The sequence below is a fragment of the Paracoccidioides lutzii genome, assembly GCF_000150705.2.
Source record: "Paracoccidioides lutzii Pb01 unplaced genomic scaffold supercont2.1, whole genome shotgun sequence".
NCBI lineage: Eukaryota > Fungi > Ascomycota > Eurotiomycetes > Onygenales > Ajellomycetaceae > Paracoccidioides > Paracoccidioides lutzii.
Window position 1 is genome coordinate 339,532 of NW_015440947.1, and position 25,539 is coordinate 365,070.

The 25,539-nt window shown below is 43.0% G+C and overlaps 10 protein-coding genes across 10 annotated transcripts; 8 read left to right on the forward strand and 2 right to left on the reverse strand.

Moving 5' to 3' along the window:
• Positions 1-5,189: 5,189 nt before the first annotated feature.
• PAAG_11043 (hypothetical protein) lies at positions 5,190-5,642 on the forward strand (the record flags this gene model as incomplete). Its single annotated transcript, XM_015846754.1, has 1 exon — positions 5,190-5,642. One exon carries the CDS (start codon positions 5,190-5,192, stop codon positions 5,640-5,642), a length of 453 nt encoding a protein of 150 aa, XP_015703558.1.
• Positions 5,643-6,315: 673 nt separating this feature from the next.
• PAAG_00088 (60S ribosomal protein L3) lies at positions 6,316-7,687 on the forward strand (the record flags this gene model as incomplete). Its single annotated transcript, XM_002797503.2, has 4 exons — positions 6,316-6,383; positions 6,453-6,609; positions 6,688-7,361; positions 7,432-7,687. 4 exons carry the CDS (start codon positions 6,316-6,318, stop codon positions 7,685-7,687), a joined length of 1,155 nt encoding a protein of 384 aa, XP_002797549.2.
• Positions 7,688-8,513: 826 nt separating this feature from the next.
• PAAG_00089 (phosphotransferase enzyme family protein) lies at positions 8,514-9,764 on the forward strand (the record flags this gene model as incomplete). The annotated part of the gene is made up of 3 exons (XM_002797504.2): positions 8,514-8,700; positions 8,840-9,557; positions 9,668-9,764. 3 exons carry the CDS (start codon positions 8,514-8,516, stop codon positions 9,762-9,764), a joined length of 1,002 nt encoding a protein of 333 aa, XP_002797550.1.
• Positions 9,765-10,150: 386 nt separating this feature from the next.
• Positions 10,151-11,178, forward strand: PAAG_00090 (hypothetical protein; the record flags this gene model as incomplete). Its single annotated transcript, XM_002797505.2, has 2 exons — positions 10,151-10,697; positions 10,886-11,178. 2 exons carry the CDS (start codon positions 10,151-10,153, stop codon positions 11,176-11,178), a joined length of 840 nt encoding a protein of 279 aa, XP_002797551.1.
• Positions 11,179-13,373: 2,195 nt separating this feature from the next.
• Positions 13,374-15,776, forward strand: PAAG_00091 (beta-glucan synthesis-associated protein KRE6; the record flags this gene model as incomplete). Its single annotated transcript, XM_015843902.1, has 6 exons — positions 13,374-13,975; positions 14,120-14,297; positions 14,395-14,496; positions 14,572-15,094; positions 15,178-15,662; positions 15,732-15,776. 6 exons carry the CDS (start codon positions 13,374-13,376, stop codon positions 15,774-15,776), a joined length of 1,935 nt encoding a protein of 644 aa, XP_015700237.1.
• A 1,943-nt stretch (positions 15,777-17,719) lies between these two features.
• PAAG_00092 (hypothetical protein) lies at positions 17,720-19,130 on the forward strand (the record flags this gene model as incomplete). Its single annotated transcript, XM_002797507.2, has 3 exons — positions 17,720-18,059; positions 18,241-18,422; positions 18,576-19,130. The coding sequence occupies 3 exons, from the start codon at positions 17,720-17,722 to the stop codon at positions 19,128-19,130; spliced, it is 1,077 nt and encodes a 358-aa protein (XP_002797553.1).
• Positions 19,131-20,641: 1,511 nt separating this feature from the next.
• Positions 20,642-20,890, reverse strand: PAAG_11044 (hypothetical protein; the record flags this gene model as incomplete). Its single annotated transcript, XM_015846755.1, has 1 exon — positions 20,642-20,890. One exon carries the CDS (start codon positions 20,888-20,890, stop codon positions 20,642-20,644), a length of 249 nt encoding a protein of 82 aa, XP_015703559.1.
• A 12-nt stretch (positions 20,891-20,902) lies between these two features.
• Positions 20,903-22,572, reverse strand: PAAG_00094 (pyruvate dehydrogenase kinase; the record flags this gene model as incomplete). Its single annotated transcript, XM_002797509.2, has 4 exons — positions 20,903-20,966; positions 21,060-22,090; positions 22,183-22,331; positions 22,461-22,572. 4 exons carry the CDS (start codon positions 22,570-22,572, stop codon positions 20,903-20,905), a joined length of 1,356 nt encoding a protein of 451 aa, XP_002797555.1.
• A 151-nt stretch (positions 22,573-22,723) lies between these two features.
• On the forward strand, positions 22,724-23,005 carry PAAG_11045 (hypothetical protein; the record flags this gene model as incomplete). The annotated part of the gene is made up of 2 exons (XM_015846756.1): positions 22,724-22,874; positions 22,956-23,005. 2 exons carry the CDS (start codon positions 22,724-22,726, stop codon positions 23,003-23,005), a joined length of 201 nt encoding a protein of 66 aa, XP_015703560.1.
• A 1,635-nt stretch (positions 23,006-24,640) lies between these two features.
• PAAG_11046 (hypothetical protein) lies at positions 24,641-25,136 on the forward strand (the record flags this gene model as incomplete). Its single annotated transcript, XM_015846757.1, has 2 exons — positions 24,641-24,887; positions 24,952-25,136. 2 exons carry the CDS (start codon positions 24,641-24,643, stop codon positions 25,134-25,136), a joined length of 432 nt encoding a protein of 143 aa, XP_015703561.1.
• Between the last annotated feature and the right edge of the window lie 403 nt (positions 25,137-25,539).

The window sequence follows — 25,539 nt, forward strand, 5'->3', positions numbered from 1 at the left end:
CATGTAATTAATATATTATATCAACTGTTCAACTGTTATATGTATAAAGCTATTTATTTTATATTTTGAGAATGAAAAGGAAGTCAAGGCTCGATAAACGCAAAAATGCAGGCAGGATTTGGAACGTAACCTTGGGTCGAGGCACGCAAACGGATAATAAATTTAAGCGACGTAATTACGGCCGTACGGAGGCCGTACATTTTGACGTCTGACATTTACTTTAGTAAAAAAAATAAGAATGAAATATTACTCATATTTATACAAATGATAAGTATTCAATTAGCAAAAAGATAAATGGTTAAATAAAATATAAGCATTATTTAAAATATTTCTGCAACTGCAATTTTAAAGTGATATAGTTCTATAAAACATTACAAGAAAATAAAATACTTTATTCATGGATTTTTTCAAATTAATATATATTTGTCAAAGAATTTTTATCTGAAGTTTATTATAACAGAACTTTATTAAATTTAATATTTATTTAAAAATGAAAATGAGAAGTATTCAATCAATTATTAAATAAAATTAAAATTAAATATAAACCTAAAAATCATAATATATAATTACCTTTGAAGTTTAACTTATATTAAATAAAAAGTCATCAAAATCAAAGAAATTTAATTTAAAAACATATATAATATCTAATAAGATATAATGTTATAAATGTTCTTTAAATTTAAATATTAAATTTTAATTATATTAACTTTTATTTAAATCATAAAATTACAGAGAAGATTTTGAAGATTATAAAGATTTTAAATTTTTTATAATGCTATAACATTTATTATATTTTATAATCTAAAAAATTTCCAATAATTAAAGTCAATATATTTATTTATAGATATAAATAAGATCGTATATTTTTTGATTTTTAAAAATTTTTAAAATTCAAAAAGAAGTTTACTTTTTTGAAAATTTTATTGTCCTTTAATCTATAAAGAGAATAGAGTAGCTACATAGTTTTATAAGTGTTAACCAGCCTTGACCGGTGGTTTCGCTCCTCCTTTTGCACGTCATCTAAACAGCCCGTATAACTATAGTGTAGCCCGCCTCCACTCCCAGATGGCAGGATCACCGAACGAAGATACGTTCGCGATATTCGTCACAATAGTTGTTCAGATGTATTAGTAATACAGAATATACAGATATCACAGACTGTAAGAGTTTGAAAGGGTTTACCTTTATTTTATCTTAATGATCTTGATAGATTGAAAAGTAATGAGATAAACAACTGTTATTAGCTTAGTTTAACAACTACTAAAGCTGAGCTACTAGCAATTTTACTCGTATGAATAAGAAGCTATATAGATGAAGATGTCTCTTTAAGAAGCTGGGACCTCTTCTTCCTAAGAAATATAGAGATGGAAATAGAGCTTTGATTTTAAAGAAAATTGCAAACTGCAGAGAGTGCACACTCGACAGAGGAGCTCTACATATATACTTAAGCCATGATCAATTTGGCTGTCGTCTTGCTGCTTCGTCTTGATACTGTCTGAATTAAAGCGCTTTGGACAAGGAGTTCAAAAATATTAGCAAAAGCGGCGAGGCTTAGAAAGAGAAGGCCACCAAAAATCTGCCGACACCAGTGCAATCAAATTAGGCGTCACCCAAAGTCACTCCGGAGAGTCTGCGGACGGCGCTTGATGGTTTGGTCTTGATCATATCTATATTTCTCTTTCTTTTGAATGAAAACAAAAAGGCATCGTCGAAATTGCCAATACATAATGTAATGAAACATTTTGGTCTTTGCTGCTCAGGAAGAGCGTGCTTGAAAGTCATGTAGTAACTGGTTGCCCAACTTCTCCCTATCCTCAACGTTTGGAATTGTGGAGGCTCAGCAGAGAGCTAGTTAGCGACTGAAGAGGTTGCGTTGTACATCTTATATCATGGCTTTACTGAGGATATAACTGAGATAGCTCTTTTTCGGCTTTAACTTGGATTATTACCTGCAAAACAGCTAATGCTAACTTCAAATTGTTCTAGAACACCATCAGGTGGTTCATAAATTGACCAGAGACGGAATATCAGAGCATAGACAATCACTGTCATTGGAAGGTTTTGCGAACATTTCATTAAAAAGGATGCATTTGCGCCTCCAGAGTTCAACTTCTGCATATATATCTGCCCTTGATTATATAAGTACTTTTTTTGTTTTGTTTTCATCCTGATCTTTGAAAGCTGCGCTCTGGCTATGTAAGTAACCTCTTGTAACAGTGCCTGCTGTCCCCCCGCTTTTGAGCCTGGTATAAGAGTATTTACCTCTTTAAGAGGCTCCTTATTACTAGAACGCCTGCATTGCTTAGTCTGAAAGTTGTGAGAATTGAATTAAAGATGGCGGTGTTGTATCAAAATGGAACAAGTTCGGCTGAAGGGGGAAGGTTCCTTCAATGACAATTTTTCAGAATATTGAAATTCAATTATATTTTCATTTTGCGGCGCTGTCAAGTCCCTGACAAATAACTAACTAATCCAACCTCTGAGCCGGCAACACCACTGAGTCGGCCATCAAAATCACAGTGCAGAATTAAAAAAAATTTGACCAAAATATCTACATTCAAACAATTTCTAATTAAATTAGATTAAATTACACTAGGTTCGGGGCATCTTATTTTTGTATGTCTGAGTGTGTTACAATTACTATATCTCTGTAGTGCATATATACATGATCTAAATTCTACTGGTGAAGATGCAGAGAATTGAAAAACAGATAGTTCAATAGACTTAGCAGATGAAATAACTAGATCCTGAACTTCCTCTTTAGTTAAATTTTTTTTTATTGAATTTTATATAGATCTTTTATATTTTAATTTTTTTTATTTATAATTTATAATAAATATATTTTAATATTATTTTTATATTAATAATATTAATTTTATTATATTTATAAATATTAATAATTTAATTTTAAATTTTTTTTATTAATCTTCAGAGAAAGTTTTTAAAATTTTATTTTATAAAATTTTTGATTTTATTTTTTTATTTATATAATTATCATAAATTATTAAATATTTATAAAATTTAAGATAATTTAAAATTATATAATAAATTATTTAAAGAAATAAAAATTAAAGTTAAATATTTAACTGTTAAATGATCAGATCAGATTTAAATAATATTATTTTAATAACTATAAAGTTACTTTAAATATTTTAAATTTTAAAAGCTTTTATATATATTTTAAAGTAAATATTTAAAAATTTATCTTCTTGATAATATTAAACTTAAACTGTATTTACTATTTAATTAGATTTTTATATACTTTAAAATTATAAAAAATATAAAAAATATATCAATATATAAAAGTAATTAATTTTAATACTTTTATAAATATAATTAAATTTTAAAATAAAATAACTATTATATTTATTCAAAATAAATAAGAAATAAATATTAATTTATATAGATTAATAGTAAAAATAAATAATTTAATAAATTATTTAAAATTTTATCTTATTTATAATTTAGTTACTAGAATTAATATCAAATCTTTAATCATTTAAAGTCTATTAAATTAACTTTTTTATAAATTCTAATCTTTGAGAATCATATATAAAAATAAAACTTAGTATAATATATTAACTGCTTTAATTATAGTTACTTATTCTTGATTTCTTAATTATAAAAGCTTTACTCAGCTGTAGTACTTAGTATCAATAGCAATTTTGATAATTATATAAACTCTATTGTAAATCTAGTTTTATCAAAATTGTAAATATTTTCAAATTAAATATTATACTTAAAAATTATATTTTTTAAAGTTTTAAATTAATTTTGAATAACTTTTTATATTCTTTTATTTTACTTACTCATGATTGTAGTATCTGAAATAGCAGTATTGAAGTTTTATACATCATTCGATCAACTTATTGACCCAGTTCTTGCCAATGTGAGAAGGGGTAGAGATGAAATGCCGTAGAGTAAGAAGATGATTAGTCATATTCTCAACAAATGCCAGCTGAAGGGGGTATTCCTCATATTGTCAGATCAAGAATTCACTGACCTAGCAGATTCCTTTTAGCTCTAGTTAACTGAATTTACGCATAAATTCACCCTTGCAGGCCTGCCCTTAAGTCGATACTGCAGAGTAGTATGAGGCACCTTATATAGATGTGCAGCTGCACAAATTGAGATTATTTCATGCTTTGTAATGGCATTTATCATGAGTTCAAGTCTTCTCTATATCTTAGAGTTTCTAGTATTTTACGACGAATTGGTGGCATAATTTCGCGTTGAGGTAGGAAATTGAAAATATTTTGAATTTGGTGGCCGACTCAGTGGTGTGGCCGGCTCGGGGGGTGTATTCCGCTACTCCGTATAGAAATGTTCATTCACTAGTATTTTAAGGGTTGCATGGTCAGGGTACGGGTGTGTCGAACAAAGCCATCTTACGGTAGAAAAGAGAGAACCATGGATGGAATACGAGGAGATTTAAGAAATTTAAGGAGTAATCATTTCAACTACCCACGCTATTTGTCTCTTTTTGTTTCTTTATCTTGGAATGAATAGTTTGAGCCTATTGATTCCCATACCTTCTTATACATTTGTATTACATGGGTATGCTTTCTTTAATTACTCAAAACCCAAATAGGATGCTCGATTATCTCGCAAATTTCCCGCTCTATTCTTAAGGGCAGCCGCGTGGAACGAAGATATTAACTCTCGGGGATGCATAATGAACCCCGTAAGTGGCAGAAAGATAATGCAAGGATATTTCCTGGTTGGATGATCAAATGAGATGTTTTTTTCCTTTCAGCCTAAAGCCAATGGTAACCGCACCAGTCATACATATTAGTTAAATCGTGGAAATTAACCAATAAAATTGGCCTTTCACCTACTGGCGAGGTAGCAACAGTTTGCCAATTGATGTAACAGGGGCTGAAATGGTCGGGTGTCGGGATCTTGTCACTCGAGCCTTAGGGCTTCCAGGCAGACACTCAGACGGCTAGTCCCTTCCTGTGTATATTCAACCCCGCAGTGCGCCGTCTGGGCATGAGGGGAAGTTTACGGACTTAAAAGGGCCTGTATTCGCCCTTTAAAGCAAACTTAAGTCTCTAGATGTGTAAGGCTGTCATTTCCCACTCGCTTCAACCTCTGAAATACCCACATCTTCACCATAAAAGCTTAAAATCCCAAACAATTAAACGTCCGACCCACAAAGCCAAAAGTTCAAAGGAAAGAAAACCAGTATGGCCACCGAATCAACCCAATCTAACTCCAAAAAGCTCTACACCGGCAGCTGCCACTGCGGCTTCGTGAAATACACGGTGAACGTCGACCTTGGCAAGGCAATCCCGAGCCGCTGCAACTGCTCTATCTGTCTAAAAAAGGGCTCGATAGCCGTGCGCGTGGCAGAAAAGGAGGAGTTCAAACTGGTTTCCCCGGCGTCCTTGGAGGAGCTGTCTGTATACACCTTTGGTCGGAAAAAAGCATACCACCGCTTCTGCAAGACGTGTGGGGTCTCCTGCTTCATTGATGGATCATATGGCGATGTTAAGTTTTTGACAGTGAATGGGTTAACGATTGATACGGGTGATGAGGGGATTGATTGGAGTAAGATCCATCTGCAGTACTGGGATGGGAGGACTGATGGATGGACCAAAGGGCCGAAGAGTGAGCCGTATCCGAATGGGAGTTGGTGAGGGGTAATTCTTCACCCGTTTGCCTTAGTATAGCCACCTCTATGACCGTCTTCGGGTTGATTGGATATCTGGGGATATGGTGGACTTCGTTAGAAGAAAAGCCAATCCAGTCAACGAATGGTTCTTGAGGCGATAAGCCGTGTGCGTGCAATCTATGAGGTTCCTTCCGATGCAACAAAGCGTACGCCGTGTCTATGAAACTCAATGATATTATCCATTTTCATTCTGAATTGACACGAAATTGTAGAATTTCGAAGGCTCCATCTGCTGTCAAAATCCATTGAATGATATTAAATGTTGAGCTTCTTTTAAGGCACATTCGAGTGGGTATCAGTGGCGCTAACCCCGAAGTAGAAAGAAGTGCCAAGACATCGCTTAGGTCAGCCCACACTGGTCAATTGGGACAAAATAATCAACGTCGAACTTTCGATTTTTGTGGACAGGACACACTCAGCACTTCGTCAACTAACCACAGACAGGGTCAAGATGTGAGTTGCTCCATGCTGCTGCGTGCCATTAGTTGGGTATATCAAATACAGAGGACTGATAATTTTTGTCTAAATTCCAGGAGTCACCGGAAATTCGAAGCGCCTCGGCATGGTTCGTAAAAATTCATCCCTCGCTTCCGTAGTGAGCTCAGTTGTGTATATTTGTGCAATTTAACTGACAGGCAATGTTTATAGGCTCTCTTGCCTTCCTTCCCAGGAAGCGCAGTGCCAGACATAGGGGGAAGGTTAAGAGGTTAGTCAATTGATAGTTTCGTAGATAGATATGGGATGGAATACTGAACTTTGTGTGCCAAAAAAACAGCTTCCCCAAAGATGACCCCAAGAAGCCTGTCCACCTCACGGCTGCCATGGGCTACAAGGCTGGCATGACCACTGTTGTCCGTGATCTCGAGCGTCCTGGTGCCAAGATGCACAAGAAGGAGATCGTTGAGGCTGTTACCATTGTTGAGACCCCTCCGGTAGGATTGAAGCTTTTCCTTCTATGCGATTGGCAGGGAATAAATGATTCTAACATCGCCTTTCTCTTGTCTCTGTAGATGATCGCTGTTGGTGTTGTTGGATACATCGAGACTCCCCGTGGTCTCCGATCTCTCACTACCGTCTGGGCCGAACACTTGAGCGATGAGGTCAAGAGACGCTTCTACAAGAACTGGTATAAGAGTAAGAAGAAGGCCTTCACTAAATACGCCAAGAACCACTCTGAAAACACCGGTGCCTCCGTCTCTCGCGAACTCGAACGGATCAAGAAATACTGCACCGTTGTCCGTCTCCTTGCCCACACTCAAATCCGCAAGACCCCCCTTAAGCAGAAGAAGGCTCATCTTATGGAAGTCCAAGTCAACGGTGGCAGCATTGCGGACAAGGTGGACTTCGCTCACGGTCTGTTTGAGAAACCCATCCAGATCGACAGCGTGTTTGAGCAGGATGAGATGATAGACGTTATTGCAGTTACCAAGGGTCATGGATTCAATGGCGTCACCAGCAGATGGGGAACCAAAAAGCTTCCTCGTAAGACACACAAGGGTCTCCGAAAGGTTGCCTGCATTGGTGCCTGGCATCCATCTCACGTCCAGTGGACTGTTGCTCGTGCGGGTCAAGATGGTTATCACCACCGAACATCGTGCAACCACAAAATCTACCGCATTGGCAAAGGCTCAGATGAGGGCAATGCCTCGACTGAATTTGACGTCTCGAAGAAACAGATCACACCGTAAGTTTTCTATCATTTGAATGTTGAACCAGCACCACCAAAAACCAAATGTTAACAATTCATCCCACAGAATGGGCGGTTTCGTCCGATACGGCGAGGTCAAGAATGACTACGTCATGCTCAAGGGCTCCGTCCCAGGTGTCAAGAAGCGGGTTCTCACTCTGCGGAAGACACTCTACCCACAGGTGAGCCGTAAGGCGTTGGAGAAGGTCGAGTTGAAATGGATCGATACCTCGTCGAAATTCGGACACGGAGCATTCCAGACCCCAGCAGAGAAGCGGGCGTTCATGGGCACCCTCAAGAAGGATCTCGTTACTGCTGCATGAATTTCTTAATCTGGTCTTGCCCACTGTCCCACAAAGTTTTGCTTTTTCTCTTTATTTTCGATCTGTCGGTGTAGGTTGCGGTGCGAATGCATAGGTGTTCTTTCTCTCTCTCTTGATTCAATACCTGCTTCGATTTTTTGCTTTTTGTTTCATGATTTGCCGTAAAGACGAAAACGGAAAGACTCTTATGATTCTTTCCTCCCCTATGTTGCGTATTAGGTTCGTGAAAGGGAGGCGACGGTCGAGGATAAATCCTGGCCAAGCCCATTTAAATAGGTGTAGAAATGAGCTTCCCAATACCTTTAATATCTTCGTTTACCCTTGTAGTATCCATGATGTTTCGCTCTATTAAACCTACCTTGGTATACCGTCTACCTACCATGTAACTAATGCGGCATGAACTGCGCCGAAGAGCCTGGAGAAATTATCCGCCACGGAAAATATTAATATTGAAATGATACCTCCTCAAGCACAGGATACCAAAGTGAAGATGATATCGTCACCTACTCACCAGCCGCTTCTTGTCATTCCCGAGTCGTAGATTGCATGTCCAAGTAGCTCCTTTCAAAAGCCATTACGTCATAACTCTGATACAGAAGTTATTCTCCCTCCAACTTCCAACATCCCACCACCTATCAAATCCTAGTGGAGATGTCAAATCCCATGAGGAATCTCAAACCCCCAAAGAAATATATGGTAAAATGTAACTAAGAAGCCGATTTACTTTGTCGAATTGTTTCAATTCCCCCACGTCTGATACCCGCATCAAGTCATACAGGTTATCTACAACACATCATAGGCATACGTATACACATTTTGTATTAAAATGAGGCTCGACCCCGCTGTTATTGAGCTTCTACAGCTAGATGCGCCGAACACAACCGTAACCCGCACGGGTGGTGGCTGCAGCAGCGCGTCCGCCGCCAAAATCACGACGACACTGGCGGACGGCAATGAAAAGCGCTTCTTCCTGAAAACAGCAACGGGGGCCACAGGGAGGGTGATGGTTCAAGGTATGTATTTAACCAACTAGTTACTTACAGCGAAGTTACTTCCCCGCAACTCTCCACAACCAATTGCCAATGCAGGCTTTCCCAAAGTTCCATACCCCCCCGCTAAAGTCTAGAAAACTACTCCATATCAAAAATTCAGGTGAAGATGCCTCCCTAAAAGCCATCCACGCCATCGTGCCAACCCTCTGCCCCCAATCTTTCGGCTGGGGCACCCTCACCTCCTCCCCTTCAACCTACTTCATAGTAGCCGATTTCCTCGAACCCTCCCGCCCCAAACCAAACCACGATCCATCCCCTTTCCAGCAACTCCCCCACAAGTCCCTCGCGCAAAAGCTAGCGGAACTACACACAACCCCGGCCCCAATCCCGGAAGGTTACTCAACGCCCCAATTCGGATTCCCCGTCACGACCTGCTGCGGCGACACGCCGCAGGACAACTCATACAAGTCATCCTGGGCCGAATTCTTCGCGGAGAACAGGTTAAAGTTTATCCTCCAGCGCGCTGAGCGTAGTAATGGTGCGGACGGCGAATTGCGGCAGTTGGTGGAAGCGACTGCGTCCCGCGTTGTGCTGCGGTTGTTAGGCGATGGGCATTTGAATGGTGGGAAGGGCGTGACGCCCGTGGTTGTGCATGGGGATTTGTGGTCTGGGAATTCGGGGCGGGGTAGTCTGGGTGGGCGAGAGGTTGAGGAGGTGATATTTGATCCATCTGCGTTTTATGGACAGAGTGAGTATGAATTGGGGATTATGAAGATGTTCGGGGGGTTCGGGGGTGGGTTTTTAGAGGATTATCACCGGCTTGTTCCAAAGCTGGAGCCGGTGGCGGAGTATGAGGATCGGGTTAGTTTGTATGAGTTGTAAGTTCCATATTCCTTTTTTTTCTTTCTCTTTAGTTTGCCCATCTCTGCTTCTTTTTACTGCTTAATATAGCGAAGTGTGAGTGTTTGCTAATTGTTTGGTTTTGTAGGTATCATTATCTTAATCATTATGCGTTGTTTGGTGGGTCGTATAGATCAAAGGCTGTAGGGATTATGAAGAAGCTGGCACAGAAGTACAGGTCCTGAGGGTTTGGAAAGTGAGTTGCCTAGATGCTCATAGATATCAAAAGGCTTTGCCTAAATATTGAGAGCTGCTCCACCATCTCTACGACAATCAGTTATTCTTTAATTTAAACCATGAACTCTCTAGTTATTAAATACTTGCAAAACAGCCTCGATTGGTATAGATAACGGTAATTGTCAAATGAGCAATATTTTACACAAACTATGTTTCCCATGTTGTGATGGCCTCAAAATGGCCCATGAATCACATGATCTAGATTTCAAAGTGGTAAATAAAAATTTTTCATTAAATGAACAAAATTTATCTAAAAACAAGGCATCCGCAATTTATTTTCCACGGTAGAATTATATTTAAGGGGCTCCAAGTGGACCTGCAAAGAAAAGGAGGAATGTGGAATCAAAGACTGTCCAGGTCTTCAAATATACGATCTCATTCATTCTATCACCGCCACCATACCACAAAGACACGACCGAAGCAATTCCCTGCATTGCCTCCTCCATCATCATCATCATTATTATCCGTAAAGCCTGTCACTACCACCACCACTAACACCACTCACGTCATCGGTCCCAGACACAAAATCCCCTTCTCCACTTCTCCCTACCACCACTACTGCAAGCACATCAATAACCAGAGCTCTCCAACGAAATCCACATTTACATCAGCATCACCATCTTCCCCACCATCAACAACAAACATGTCCTCCGATGACGCCTACACAGCCTTCCTCGACAAGGCAAATGAAGACCCCTCCAAGGGAATTACTTCAAGCAAAAAGCAAGAGCATATACAAACAACCACAGTGTCCTCTTCCCAGCGCATCCCAACTGTCCTCAGCGATGTGGATATGTACTACATCTCCGACACAGACGAGGCATTCGAGGGTGTTGCGCTGGACTGGAGCGGGGCGGCGGAGGGACGGTGGCCGACCCCTGGTACGTTCGAACCACCTTACAAACAAACTCTCTCTCTCCCCTTACACCTATTCTCCTAATAACTTTTCCTGTTATCTGGGATCTGTTCAAGACATATTCTCTATAGCACAACAACTACCCGTTATTACCCTACCCATCGTATCTAACACCGAAACTAAATAAATAAAATAAACCAACAAATAAAACAGACCAATTCAAATCCCTCATCCTCCCAAATCTATCCACAGAAGCAGCTAGAGACGTGCAAATAACCATCCTTACACCCGCATCCTTCGATCCGAAAAACCAATATGCCGACGTCCTGCACGCGGTCAGGACAGCGGTGGCGGGTGGCAATCCGCGGGATGCAGAAGCTGCGGAGGTGAAGGTGTATCAGGTGCAGATGGATGAGACCAGAGCCGAGTACTGGGTGCTTGCACTGGAACGTGGGAACGGAAAGGGGAGAATTGTGGGGCTGAAGGCAAAGGCAGTTGAAAGTTAGGGTGGAGATTTGGGAATGGCGATATGGGGAAGTAGTTATGGTTTATTATCTTTTCCGTAACGGTGTATGAATTATCCGTTGGGCCGTTGAATGAACATTTAACTGCTGGTTGGCGTGATCACGGACGGGGAATTGTTCTGTTCTCTTCCAACAAAACTGGGGTGGTTGTCACCGTTCCATGAATATTGCATTCATTGTAGACGTTTACCCAAACTTACTCCCGTATATTTGCTGCCCACATAGAAACACAAAATTGCACAGTTTGAATTTTCCACGGCTATTCTTGTTATATCCACACTCTCCCCGCCCAATGGAGCCTTGAAACAAGAAAATTTAAGGATAGACGAGGACGAACCCCTGGAACTCTCCTCCAGCCAACCAGGGACTTGATATCACCCCACTCCTGCATCCCGGATCCAAAGATGCAACGAGCGCATTAACTTGTTGGCGTTAGTTTGGTTGGATGCTCCGTCAAAGCAATGTCGGCTTGCAGCGAATGAGAATCTCTCCCCCCCTCTTTTTTTGCCTCTCTGTTTCGCTTTTATTTCCTTTTTCCTCGAATCAAATCCCTTCCCGCCTGATCTGCAGATTAACTCCACGTCGATCATACATCAACGTCTTCCATGCACTTTGTCTGCACCCCTTTGTTCGACGTTCCCCTGATCGCGATGGTAATAATAGTAACAACACACATGACAGGTTGCAGGAAGTCATCGCCCGACTGAAAGATCTAGAAGGTGTCCCAGCCAGAGACAAGAGCGAGACAAGAAACAGCGTTATGTTATGATAACCCTGACGGCTGCCAATGCTGACGCTGACATGCGTCCCAGCCAATCTACCGCACTCCCACGGCTTTGCGTGTTAGAAAACATGGCATCCAGACAGGGAATAACCAGAGATAGTTGACGTTTGCCTATTTATCATATGACTGATTGTACGTAACGTGCGCAGTAGCATCCGGTGATATGTGACCCTTAGATATACGCGTATCACTCAGGGAGGCCGTCCAAGGTTGTAATTGTATTGTGATAGATCATGTCTTTATTAAAACCGCTCCCCGAGTCCGGACAAAAGAGAATATCCCAATCATAGGTATACTTCTGTGGAATAATAAATGGGTTGCTGTAGGCGTAATATCCGAGTGCTGTCTGTCAATGTCTGTCGTAATAATAATGTGGTATGTAGGTTTGTGTATATGTAACTACGTGTTTCCAGCTTCTGTCAGTCTTAAATAATCCCCGCCTCTTTTCTTTCTACCTTCTATTATTTTCTCTACTCTCTTTCTGCTGTGCCCTCTACTCTGGGTCCCTCGGTGATTTTCTTTTTTTAATCTCCTTCTTCTGCCCCTCTGTCCTTCACACTGCCCCATTCCATTACCCAGTTCACTGCCTCAACTGATTAATCTATATCGCTCGAACCGTGGGCAAGTCAAATCTCCGCCCTCCGCAGAAGATCCACAAAAGACTCTTACTCATCCAGGATCTTTAGCAGCGCAATTAGCTATATACTGGTTAAGCAATCTGAGGGACCCTAAAGTTGACCCAAGCCTTTAGAAGTTTATTCAATTGGGAAGTGAGCGTCCTTGATGTGCAGAGCGCGCGCGGTCGGTGGACGGTCAAATCATTCAACCCATCCGTTCGTTACTCGGGATTTCAAAGTATATCCATCATCCATTACCAGCATCGCCAGCATCACCAGGCCAGTCAAGAGGTGTGTTTATTTATTTCTAACCTAGGGGTTTTTTTTTTTTTTTTTTTTAAAGAAAACCTTGTTATGCAGTTACCATCGCTGCGTTCTTTGCGCATACTTGGGCACATCTTCAACATCCAAGTCCACCTGAGTATCAGTATCCTGCCTTCCACTGACCACTGTTCTAAGGTTAAAACGAGGTTCCTATCTCGACATATTACCACTTGCTTCCCAGCCACTCATTAGCCTCCTATTCGATCCCTTTCGTCGCTGCTGTCATCCATTCATTTACATTTACCTAGGCCAAGCATCGCATTCTCGAGTCCCGCGCGTTAACTTGTATTTCTCTCGTTAAGACTCGTCTCCCCTGGAATCTTTGCTATCCGGGACATGGTGGTGGTTATCCGCCTTGAGCGTATTGGACTTGTCCCCCCATCCGGCCTCCGACTCCCCTCATCTTCCCTCAAGCCCCCGCCTTCCTCCATATTGAAAGTGAAAAAACCATCATGCCGCAAAATCATCTCCATAAACAACCACCTCCACCCAAAATCAAAACGAGTTCCAGAGAGGGCCAGAAAGATCCGTTCCAAGACCCTTCCCCTCCTTCTTGCTACCTAATCACCCCCCCACAGCCTCCATACTCTCCCGCATACCAACAAGGTTCGTCGTTTCAAACCAACGACTCTTCAGACCACCTGGCCCCTCCACATTACTCCCGTCGCTATCAAACTGACAAAGATGTCTCGATGGGATATTCAAATTTCTCCTCGCGGAGGACAAGCTGGAGCTCAGAAGGTGGGAGTTGGGAGAGTCGCGGGCATCTTCTGAATTCGTCTGGGAAGTATTGGGATCACTCCAGAGTAAGCAGTGTCGCTGAGGATGAAATAAATACTCAGACTGTCGTGGAGAAATATGCTATAATGCCCGATTATGATAATCTGCTGGTTTATCCCGAGGACGTGGAGAAGGACGATTATCTGCATAACCCGGACCCGTCAGATTCAGATCGGGATTGTGAGGTGTGCTCACGGAGAGGCGTTTTGAATATCGCTGGGCTTATCATTGTGCTTCTTGGCGCTATGACGCTTTTCATCATTTATCCCCTTTTGTATGCACTTTCTTTTTTTCTTCTTTCTTTTTTCTTTATTTTTTTATTTTTATTTTTATTTTTTGCCCTTTCAAAATTCCTCTTCTTGAAGACTTTTTGAAATTTCAAACTGATCTGAGGATTTTTTTTATTATTATTATTTAGGACGTTCTTCGACAAACTGAAGGAGGGAGAAAAACCGACTTGCGCGGATGACTCGTTGTGTTTGGACGTTGGTCCCATTCCGCATCTTCAAAATATTCGAACATCTCTTATCGATCCGGATACGCCGCAGTCTGTGAGATCTATTACCTCTTCGAGTGGAAAGCAGTGGAAGTTGGTGGTGAGTGCATCCTGTCTTTCGAGTCGATATGGGTTTAGTTGTTGATGTTGTTATCACGCCAATGACTAACTAACCATCGCTTGCCACTAATTATTAGTTTTCCGACGAGTTCAACAAAGATGGACGGACGTTCTACGAAGGGGACGACCCGTTCTTTCAGGCGGTTGATATTTGGTATGGAGTGACGGAGGATCTAGAGGTGTGTCTAATGGTTTAAATAATCAATTGCTAGATATTTTTCGGTTTTATATGTATTTGCTAACTTGTTCCCAAGTGGTACGACCCGGACGCGATAACGACGAGAAACGGAAAACTCGAAATTCGATTCGATGCTTTCAAAAACCATGGTCTGGATTATCGCTCCGGCATGCTCCAATCCTGGAATAAACTATGTTTTACTGGTGGCCGCTTAGAAGCCAGCATCTCTCTTCCAGGACGTGGCGACACATCAGGTTTCTGGCCAGGGTTTTGGACAATGGGTAATCTGGGCCGTCCAGGCTACGCTGCGACTACGGAAGGAATGTGGCCGTATAGCTACGATGACATATGCGATGCCGGCATTACGCCCAACCAGAGCTCGACGGATGGTATTAGTTGGCTGCCTGGCATGCGGCTGCCAGCCTGCACTTGCAAGGGAGAGGATCATCCAAACCCGGGCAAGTCGCGAAGTGCCCCTGAAATCGATGTTATTGAGGCAAGTGTGCACGCCCTGGATCCAAAGTTACCGTCAACGATAGGTGATGTGTCGCAGAGTGTACAGGTCGCTCCGTTTGATGTGTGGTATATGCCTAACTTTGGTATTATCCTCCCCATCCCTCCCTTGCCCACCCAACATTCCCCTTTTATTAGCTCCTGTCATAACTTACCTCACGTTGTCCAGAATTCTACGAACTCTACAACCCGTCCATAACCTCCATAAACAACTATCGAGGTGGAACATACCAACAAGCCGTGTCAGGCATAACAAATATAAACAACAAATGGTACGACGGCAAAGAGTATCAAGTCTACGCCTTCGAATACAAACCCGGCAAAAACGGAGAAATAAGTTGGTTCGTTGGTGCAGACAAGACATGGAAGCTAGACGCTCGTGCCCTGGGACCCAACGGTAACGTAGGGCAGCGTATCATCCCCGTCGAGCCCATGGCGCTTATATTGAACTTTGGAATGTCCAAGACATTCGCGCCGTTGAATTTGACCGGATTAGCGAAGTTGATGCCGGCGACGATGCGGTTTGATTATGTCAGGATTTATCAAGATCCCGATAAGGAGAGTGTTACGTGTGATCCGACTGGTTATGAAACGACGAGGTATATTCGGACCCATCAAGATGCTTATAATAATCCGAATAAGACGAGATGGTGTGTATTTCCCTATCCCTCTCCTATTGCCTCTCTTTTTTAGAGGATTTTTGCTGACTGTTTTTGTTGGTAGGGAGCAAACGCGTTATCCGTGGCCCAAAAATTCATACATGCATAGATGCAATGTTTGACTCAAGTCGACCCAATCTGACACTACACCTATATCGACGAAACAACGAACGCACATGCTAATGTTTATTTTGATCCTGCCCCTGGTCTCTTGGAGCCGATTCGACGTGTTTGCTTCCTGTTTTCCTTGCTTCCCTACCCCTTGTTCTTTTTGTATATATTAACCAATGTCCTTTGTTCATGCCTTGTATATCATAGCGCGTGTGGGAAAATATGGGGATAAACACATACGCGAGCACATGCCTCAGCTGTATAGCTCGCATTGGGATAGAAGGCGTCAGGTTATTCTGTCCTGTGTATCAACACCTGGGAGTTTGGCTTTTCTTCGTTCTTTGTTTTTAATATTGTCCTTTTCCGCAAAGTACAATTTTTCCAGGGGGTAGCAATTCTCAGACCGTGGGGGAGGGCGGTCAAGAGGAGGACTACCTTGGGGCCCCTTGAGGTAGCCTTTTTGTTAATTTCATCGACTTCTCTGTAACGAAAGCGATCACCTACTGGAACAGCGTTCTCTTTCCAGCCACTGAATCCATGAAGTCAATCAATATTCCAATCAAATCAAAATATCAAGCTTTCAATTGGGAAGAGAGGCTTCTTCTAGTCTTTGGAGCTTATGAAATTAGGCAATTTTCAAACACGCGAGTGACTGTCAAGACGTACAGACGTATGATGTTGCTCTTTCAAGTCTTTTCTACCAACTACAAGATTCAACCATACACTTGAATTCTCAATAGGATAATCAAAAGCTGATCTTTATTGAAGAAGAATTTCTAGGTTAATGAATAATATTTATAAATGAGAGAGATCTATTCTTTGAATTTTAAGAATATAATATATAATTGCTTAATAATTAAAAATATATATATAATCTGATTTAACAAATACAAAGTTTTAAATTTGATTAATATTAATAAGTTAAAAACTAAAAAAAAATATATAAATAAAAATATAAATAAATTTTATATAAAATCTTAGAAATTATATTTAAATATTTTAATTTAATTTAAATAAAATAGCTAAAATATTTTTTATATAATTTAAAAATAAAAAATCTTCATATATTTACAGAGTTAAGAAATAATACAGTGATTTAATATTTTACATTCGAAATCATCATCAGCCAATCAGATCTTCCGGCTTAGTTGGCACTTAACAATAAGCATAATTCCGTCCGTGCACGCTAAGCCCAACACAGTCTAATTTACCCCGCCGATGACATTAGCATAATCGAACATCAACAAATCGTCGACACCACAAAATAACAAGCAGCATCTATCTCAGGAGACCACTCCTCTCTTCTTCAAGTCTGCTCAAAACGACCTATCCAATCTGATATATCTATTCTACTCTTGTTTATCAAATCAAGTAGTTCTTGCAAAGGAAAAACAATGCTGAGCTTGCGTCGGTTGCTGCTTGGCTAGCGTATGTCGTGCTTGAGGCGCATCGCTCGGGCTTCCCAGGTACCTGGTTTGAGGGGTGATAAGTCAGGCTAAGAGGTTTAGAAGACGCTCGGGAGATTGGAGGGTTGCGGAGTGTGTATTGCGGGGTGATCTTTGGTATTGTAAATATATATTTTTCCTGTATTTCTTTTGTTTTCCGTGTTTATGCCTTATTGGAGTTTGGCCCTCATGAACTGGGTGTTGTCCGTGTAATTCTGTTATACACACACACACACACACACACACACACACATATATATATATATATGGTTATCTGGTTTAACATAATTGAATGGGTAATTGGCTAACTTGTGACAATGGTCATAGGGGTCCACGTGTATCCTACATACCTAGACATATATAATATCTATCCCTCATCCCACTTCTATACCCATCAACCACCCACTCCACATCTCCAACCCGTTGAAACACCCAGTCTATATTCATTCTCCTGTCTTATTTAGCCAGTACATACATCACCCATAATACGAAAGCCATGAGTGTCAACCAGTCCCACCCAACAACTTACACCCCCCCGCCAAACCTATCCTGGCAGGCCCGCCAACTCCTCCAAACAGCGTATAATCGTGTCCTTGAGGCGCGGACGCGTATACTGGAAGCCACTGATATGCAGGAGCAAGTTGAAGCTCATGTCCGCTTGGCAGAGGCACAGGACTATGCGCAGCAAGTTAGGATGCAAGTGTTTGGAACAGGTCAGGGTCAGGGACAGGGGAATATGAGTGCGAGTGCGAGTGGGAGAAGGGGTGGACATGGTGGCTCTGATACTGTGAATGTGGTGGAGGAAGCAGAGGAAATTGATGCGGATGAGCATTTTGGTTAGTATTTATTAGTTCCTGTCTCCTTTTCACCTCTCCCTTTGTTGCAGGGATAGGGGAGGGGAGTATCTGAGGATAATTGCATTTTAACCCATCCTCTCCCTTCTTCATTTAGTATTGTCATTCTGCAGACATTACCATCTCGTTATCAACCAACAATATATGTAATAACAATCTTTAGGCCGTCGCGATCAATATAGACCAAAACCGCAGCCCCACTTCGGCTCTGCAGACCTGCCAATCCATCCGCCGCTTGTCAGCCATATGCGCCTCAAAGTCTACCTGCGCGAACGCCGCCATGCCTCCCTCAGCGTATTGACGAATCAGGAGCTGCTGATGAACCATGCCGTGGCGAATTATGAGGTATGTTTACATCTCTTTTTGCCATATCCATGTATGCATTTCCCTTATTCTTGTCGAAATTTCTATGATTCCCGTATGCGATGCATGCCATTCAAATTAAAGTATTAAACCGGAGTAATATGTACACTAAAATAAAAAAAAAATCTCACTTAGACAATCCCTGACACCCGCCGCCGCTTCCAACACCATTACATCGGCCTCAACATGCCAGAGAACTACAGACATGCCTTCGCCTTGCAAGGCAAATTTTTGAAACGGAAGGAGATGCCCATGCCTGTCCTACCTACCAGCTCTGCCACCACCTCCACACCGACTAATTCTTCAACTTGGGCCGCGATCGCTTCATCCAAACCCACCTCCATGAGACATATCGGCGCCCCAACTGCCGCCACATCTGGAGCCGGCACAGCAGTAACGGGCATACCAACGTCGTCATATCCAAGCGAAAAACAGCTTCCTATCGTTGATATTCTGGAGGTTGATGGCGGGTGGCAGAATAAGAGTGATGGGGATGAAGGGCGTCGGTCTGCGGGTTTATCGGCATCTGCTGATAATGCTAGGGATAGCGATGGAGGTGGCAGTGGCGATCGGAGTTTGACGAGACGAAGTGCAAAGGGAAGAGGGGCGGGAGCGAGTGGAAGTGGTCGGCAGGGTATGAGGAGGAGCGCAAGGCTTGCTGGTAGGGCAACGGGGTCGGGGGTCGGATAGGCGGGGTAACGGTTGGAGAAAGGGAAAGGTCGGAGTTGGCTGGAGTATGGGATTATGATGGATATGGATATGGATATGGTAGAAGGGCGTTTGGTGTTGTTGGGTTAGAACCAGATAATTATTTGAGTTTGTCCTTGTGTTTTCATTATGGGTGAAGTCAGGCGCCTGAGGCCATGGACTATATGTGAGCTATTACTGTTGTTCAGGAGAAAGAGAAAAGAATTTGTGAAGAGAAAAATCAATACGACGATATACTCGATCAAGATGTCACAGGTTCGAATCTTTTCATTTCATTCTTTTCTTTTCTTTTCTTCAAGATCAGTAAATATCTCTTTCAAAACCGAGCTCAATGACAAAGTTCAGTCTAGAGTCATTTTCTCAATTTGTTAATATCAACGAAAGAAGGCATTAAATATGATTTTAGACTATATTATTTATGTATTTGTTTAATTGATTTCTGTGTATGTGCATTGTATGTACTGTACAATATGTTTTTCAGGCTAATAAACCTAAAATATAGATGCAATAAGGACCAAACACCGCCCCCCCCCCCCCCCCAAAAAAAAAAAAAAAAAAAGGGTGAAAAATAACTCTGCTCTCTCTCAATACATCTTCTCAGAGAGATGTATACAGTCTCTTCCTCTCTTAAAATTCCTAGAGTATGTTACGTATATGCAGAGCTTTTAACCAAAACATACAATGCACAGTGAGAAACATAATAATGCTGCTTGACAGTGCTTAAGGTGGTTCATCAAAAATGAATTGAAAAGCGTTGATCATTCATCACCTTATCAACCACTCACATTCCTTCCAAATAATCAAGCTCTGTCTGCCTTCATGTGTCAGGGATGGGACAAGCTGAGCGTTGAAAGGTGAGTAGGCAAAGTTGATAGGAGGATCGTGGGAATTGGAGAATTCCTTTCCACGCACAGCAGCGCGAATCTACGGGGTAAGGAGGATTGGTGGTTGGATCGGGATGCGAAGTTATTTTGAGGGCGTCGGATCGGTCAGTTTTGTTGGAGATTGGATGTTAGGATGATGTTGTTCAACATGCATCATATGCTGGAGGCAAATGATGTGAAGGGCTTTGTTTCTTTCCAAGCGTGTTTCGATTCTCCGCTGTGAATATTCTCAATATGTACTTTCTCCTGCTCTTCTGACAGTTTCGGTTGTTGCAGAAGTCGATGAGAAATATGGGTTTTTTCAGGGGGTTTCCGTGTCCGGCTTCTCTTCCTATTGCAATTTGCTAATTGAATCCGATAGGGGAATGTACAGCGGATGTGATTGCCGAATCAGCAGACATGGCAGACACATTCCCCGGGCCGTCAGCATCCGCTGAGAGACAAACAACCCGCATCGTCCAGATGAACCAGACCTACACTGCAGCGGACACTCTCTCCACATTTGTCGCCAGGTGCCGACAGACTCGTTTCCCCCGCCCCATCATCCATCGAGAAGAATAGATTTTCTTGTACCGTGTCCAACATACACCAATTTCACTCCAATCCACCTCAGCGACCTCTCTCCTCATTAACCAAGCTAACCGCATCCCCAACTTGCTTGCGCACGGAGACCTCTCGACCGCTCCCCCCCGCGCGCTTGCGAGCTCGTATCGCTTCAATGTTCATCGGCGTCAATCCCTGGGATAGCACTCGTGATACAGCCCGTGAAGTAGCTGTTGCCGAAGACGAGACGTTATCGTCGTAGAACGGGTAGTATATGTGTCGTGAAGATTGCACGAGTGGGATGCCATCACTCATGACAGGTAATTGTCACTGGAGCGGTTCGGAACTGGAGGAGAGGCGGTTTAGGTGGAGGTAGACGTCTGTGCCGTAGCTATATTATTTTTCAACAAGAACAAGGAATAGGTTAGTTGGTTGTGATATTTAAAGGGAGCAAATTGTATTGCGACGGTTAGTTAGTACGAACCCTTCCATGCTTATCAGTTTCAAATCACCACCAAAATACCTCGCATACAGCCTACTTATCGGCAATCCGTACCCGAATCCAGCCATGGGCGCTTTGAAGTCGCTCTTATTGAAATCCGGGTCCAAACTGGGTGTCTGATCAACTGTGGTGTACATATACGTCCAGACAAGCGGGATCGAGGAGCGGGGGATACCACCACCCTCGTCGGAGATTTTAATCGTAATATCCTCCTTGCCCTCAGCGACAATCACTTTGGTAACGGGGAATGCCTCCTTTTCAGCCCCGTGAGTCTCAACAACCGCACGCAGGGAGTTCTTCAACGTCTCGAAGAGCATATGCGATAGGTGGCCGGGGACATACATAAAGTTCAGATCGGGTTTGCACACCAGCTGCACCTCGGGAGCGTCGAAGAGGCCGTAGTGATCTTCGCAGACGAACCGGGCGTTCTCGATGGCTTCCTCAGCCAATTCGCGAACGTTTGTCTTTGTGCATATTATGCCGACGTAGTTGGGGTGGTGGACGTAGATTTGATCGGTAAGAGCGACATGCTGGCCTATGAGCATGCGAATTCCTATGCGGGACATGTAGAAGCGGTCCAGGAACGACTGGATGTTTGAGTCAATTTGCATGCGCTGTCTCTTGCGCTTGTATTCCAGGATACCCTGTGCTACAGTTGTTACGACGCCATCGTGCCTCCGCTTGATGTGCTGCAGCGTCTTGGAGAACTTGTTGTTGTATTCATTGAGCTCTGGTGGCCAGTCTCCGCCATCATCTGTGGCAACAAAGTATCTTCGACTTGCAGCTCCTGTTCTCTTACCGTTTCCATTGCTGCCGTTCGTGAGTCCATTGGCACATGACTCGTCTCCTTTGAGAATGGAAGTCGTGGACGATCGATATTGGCCGTCTGTTATGCTTGGGTTGGGGGTAGCTTCGTCCAGAACGTTGGCATCCCGGCCGTTCTGCTTGCTTGGGCGGAGGAGACGAGATCTGACTTCTTGTGAAAGCGTAGGCCGTGGGAGAGTGATGATTTCCTGTGATTCCGCCACAAAATTACTAAGAATATTTTGAAGTGGAAAACAACCATATCTGCAAGAATGAGTCAAGAGGGGGTGGCGATTCATACCTCGAACGATTGTGCATACCAATCGCGGACCTTTTTTATTGATGGCATTTCATTCAAGCCATCTGGAAGGTCACCCAGTTCCTGTACGCGATGCGCAAGGCGAATGGGCAGCTCTTCGGAGAGAAACTGGGAAGCACGAAAGAGGGTACCTGAGTGGCCACGAGGATCAGCAAGGGCCCTACAGGTTAGCAATTGCTTGCCTAAGCCTATCTAACGCATGAAATGGATGCAACATGCGCAATTTCAAAATGTAAGTTGTAAGAGATTTTAAAACACACCCGTTGAAGGCCTCTCTCCAAACCGGACCATTTGCCTCAGAGAGACACCAGTAGCGGGAAACGAAGCATAGTGACGGATCGTGTCTATCAGACGGTCGGAAGCCTTCCACATGGTTGGTGTTGTAAGGCACCTGTGGAATGGTGCCTTTAGGATGTTTTTGGGGGGGGGGGGGGGGGGGGGGGGGTTGGAGGAGGGGTTGAGGAGAGGGTGAAAGTGTGATGAGGAGAGTAATTGTAGTAGTTGTAGGGCTTATTTCGAAGGAATGGCTGGAGTATGTTCGGCGTCGATAAATTCGGAGGAGAACGGAGCTCCCCCAACCGAGCAGATGATGACTGTTGCGATGCCGAGGTGCGAGGGGTGGATACCACAAAGAGCTGGTCGGGCAGATGGGAGCCGTGGATTGACGAGACTGGGTGTTTAGGCGAGAGAGGGATTAGAGGTCACATGCCATCTACGTCTAGATATTTATAGATATATGTATAGGTTATATACAGCAAAATACGAAGCAGAAGAAGATGAGATGAGGTTGAGATTGAGCAGTTGAAGAGATATGAAGGTACCTGGCGATGTTTCCCCACTGCGTCCGGCCGTGGAAATAGGAAGGCTGTATTACCGGAAGCAGTGGCAGCCATGTATTAATACCTAGAGTTTGGCAGGAGGACCGCGGTGAAAGGAGGTAGAGGAACTTATATCAGAGTTGGCTCTTGCTGCCGGTATTATTACGGGTGTAACAATACGGTGCCTGAATATCACATGATCGTTGAGTCACATGGCTTCCAAGCCCTAATTCCCCACGTTATATACTCCGTAGCCCGCTTTGGGGACAGAGACGGCTGTACCGGCAGGAAGAGAAAATATATCTAGAAAGAAATAAAGAAACGGAGATGCAAATCAAGGACCGATGAAGAGAGCAATTTAAAGAGAGAAAGGAGGGGAGAAGAAAGGAGAATGGGGAGATGTAAAAATGAGAATGCTGTCAGCAAGGAATCAACAGCACCCCTTCTTCGTATCGCTGTTGTGTTGTTTTTTCATAAAGAATCCGACGACTCAATCCGCAACTTGGAGCCAACACCACGCCTACTGACTGCATGCTCATCAACACCTAGTAACTACGCCATGATCCCCCGCAATTCAGATGGATGGAGATGCTTTGTTTTATATGCGGGCTTTCCTTTGTATCCTTTTTCTAGCACAAAATTTAGCTCCCAAAAATGTCTCTTTAATGATAACCTTTCTAATATGTAACTACTCAACACACAGGCAAAAATCATTCCTTGAACCCTGTCGTTTCCCTCTCCAATCCAAACACTGTTTGATATCGATTCACAATCTCTGGACTCGACTTCCATCACTCAACCATTCATTAACTCCGCTGGCAAACGATACCTCTTTCACCGCTAAGGGGAGGAAGAGGGAGGGGCAAAGCGGCAGCGTAATGGAGACCTAGAGGCCCAACCTCGAAGCTACCTCCAAGTTCCGCGAATACTTCTCCTTACGACATATCGTATACAAAATCACGGCGTGTGTATGGATAGGATATTTTAGCGAAATGTACATGTTTTATTTATCATGATGTTATTTCTGGACATCTTTGCAGATTGAGATGGTGCGGATTTGCCGTTTAATTGGGGAATTTGCTATCGTGGGTGAGATTCCGGAGGATGGAGTTGAGGTGTAAGCTTGATTTTGAATTTCACTTACCTTTCTTGCATGGGAGGGGTTTGTTAGGAAGCGCCACAGGAAATCTATATCTATACATTTTGCCATTCATGCTTACCGTTCCCAATAAGGGAACCTCCCCCAATCTCAGGGGTCGCCGGGAATGTCGTACGGCCCCTACCGAAATATAACCCACGACCCCCCCCCCCCCCCCCCCCCACACACACACACACACACACACACACACACACTTCACTTCAAAATCACAAACACAACCAGTCATAGAAGAGAACAGCAAAGTGTCACCATCTGCATGTCTGGCCACAATCTCTCTTGTTCCATGAACCACGGATGGCAATATCGAGATGGTGGACTGTACATTCTCCGCTGTAAGTTTTTCTAACATCCAGCCCAGATATAAAATAAAATTCCAAAAAGGTAAAATGAGAAAAGAAAGTCGAGCTTCATCTAGCATTTTAGACCCCCTACAAAATCCCCAACGCGTAAGCTGCCACTATCAATGGCACTCAAATGCAGAAATCTGCGCCAAATCGCCCACGGGTGCTGCCGCTCCATTGCGTTTGCATACGATTGCACCCCATCAAGAATATACGCCGGCTCCAACTTGCTTCCCCGTGAGGTCTTGGCACGGTATGTCGTCAAGCAGCGATATGTACACACTGGATCAGCTCCGGGCTGGGAACGCAAGCATGCCAAGTCACCCATGAGAGAGGAATGTAATGTGATTACGGTGCGGGCCAGTAGTGGTAAGGCAAAGGAGTAGGCGGATGGTGGTGTGCGGGTTTATATATATATTAACCGGTTGCGGAGTTCTGTGGTTTCGAGAAGCGCGGCGCCGGAGACCGTTGGAACGGGACCCGTTTGAAGAATGGGGAGAGGGGTTTGGGGCTCGTATGTGGTATGTCGCCAACGCACACATTGGTGGTACCGGTTTAGTTTGGTGGACTGGATTTGTGACGAATGCTTATAATTCCTTTGTACACCAGCGAATCTAGGTGGTCAATTGGTTTAGTTCTCTCATTCTTAGTGTTTTTTTATCGGAACTTTTCCCCCTCTTCCTCGTTCAGTTCTATTTTGTTCCTTCATGCATCATCAGGAAACTCAGACATTTGATTGAGTGAAATTCCAACAGGAATGCATAGCTGAATGGGATTCAAATCCTGACCGCACATAATTCTGACATGGGAAAGTTGCTTTATGCCGCCATGACATCTTTCACTTCCGAGTCCAAGCTCTTTATTCCCCGGCCCAATGATATCTAGCCATTGAGCTGTGCGAGATCCAAGTTGCTCAACCTGGTGCCCGTGATGGTGTGGAAAACTTGCTTCACTGCACGTGCTTCTTGATGGCTCTTTGTACAATACATACAGCACCCGACTGTTAATCAAAACTTTGCTG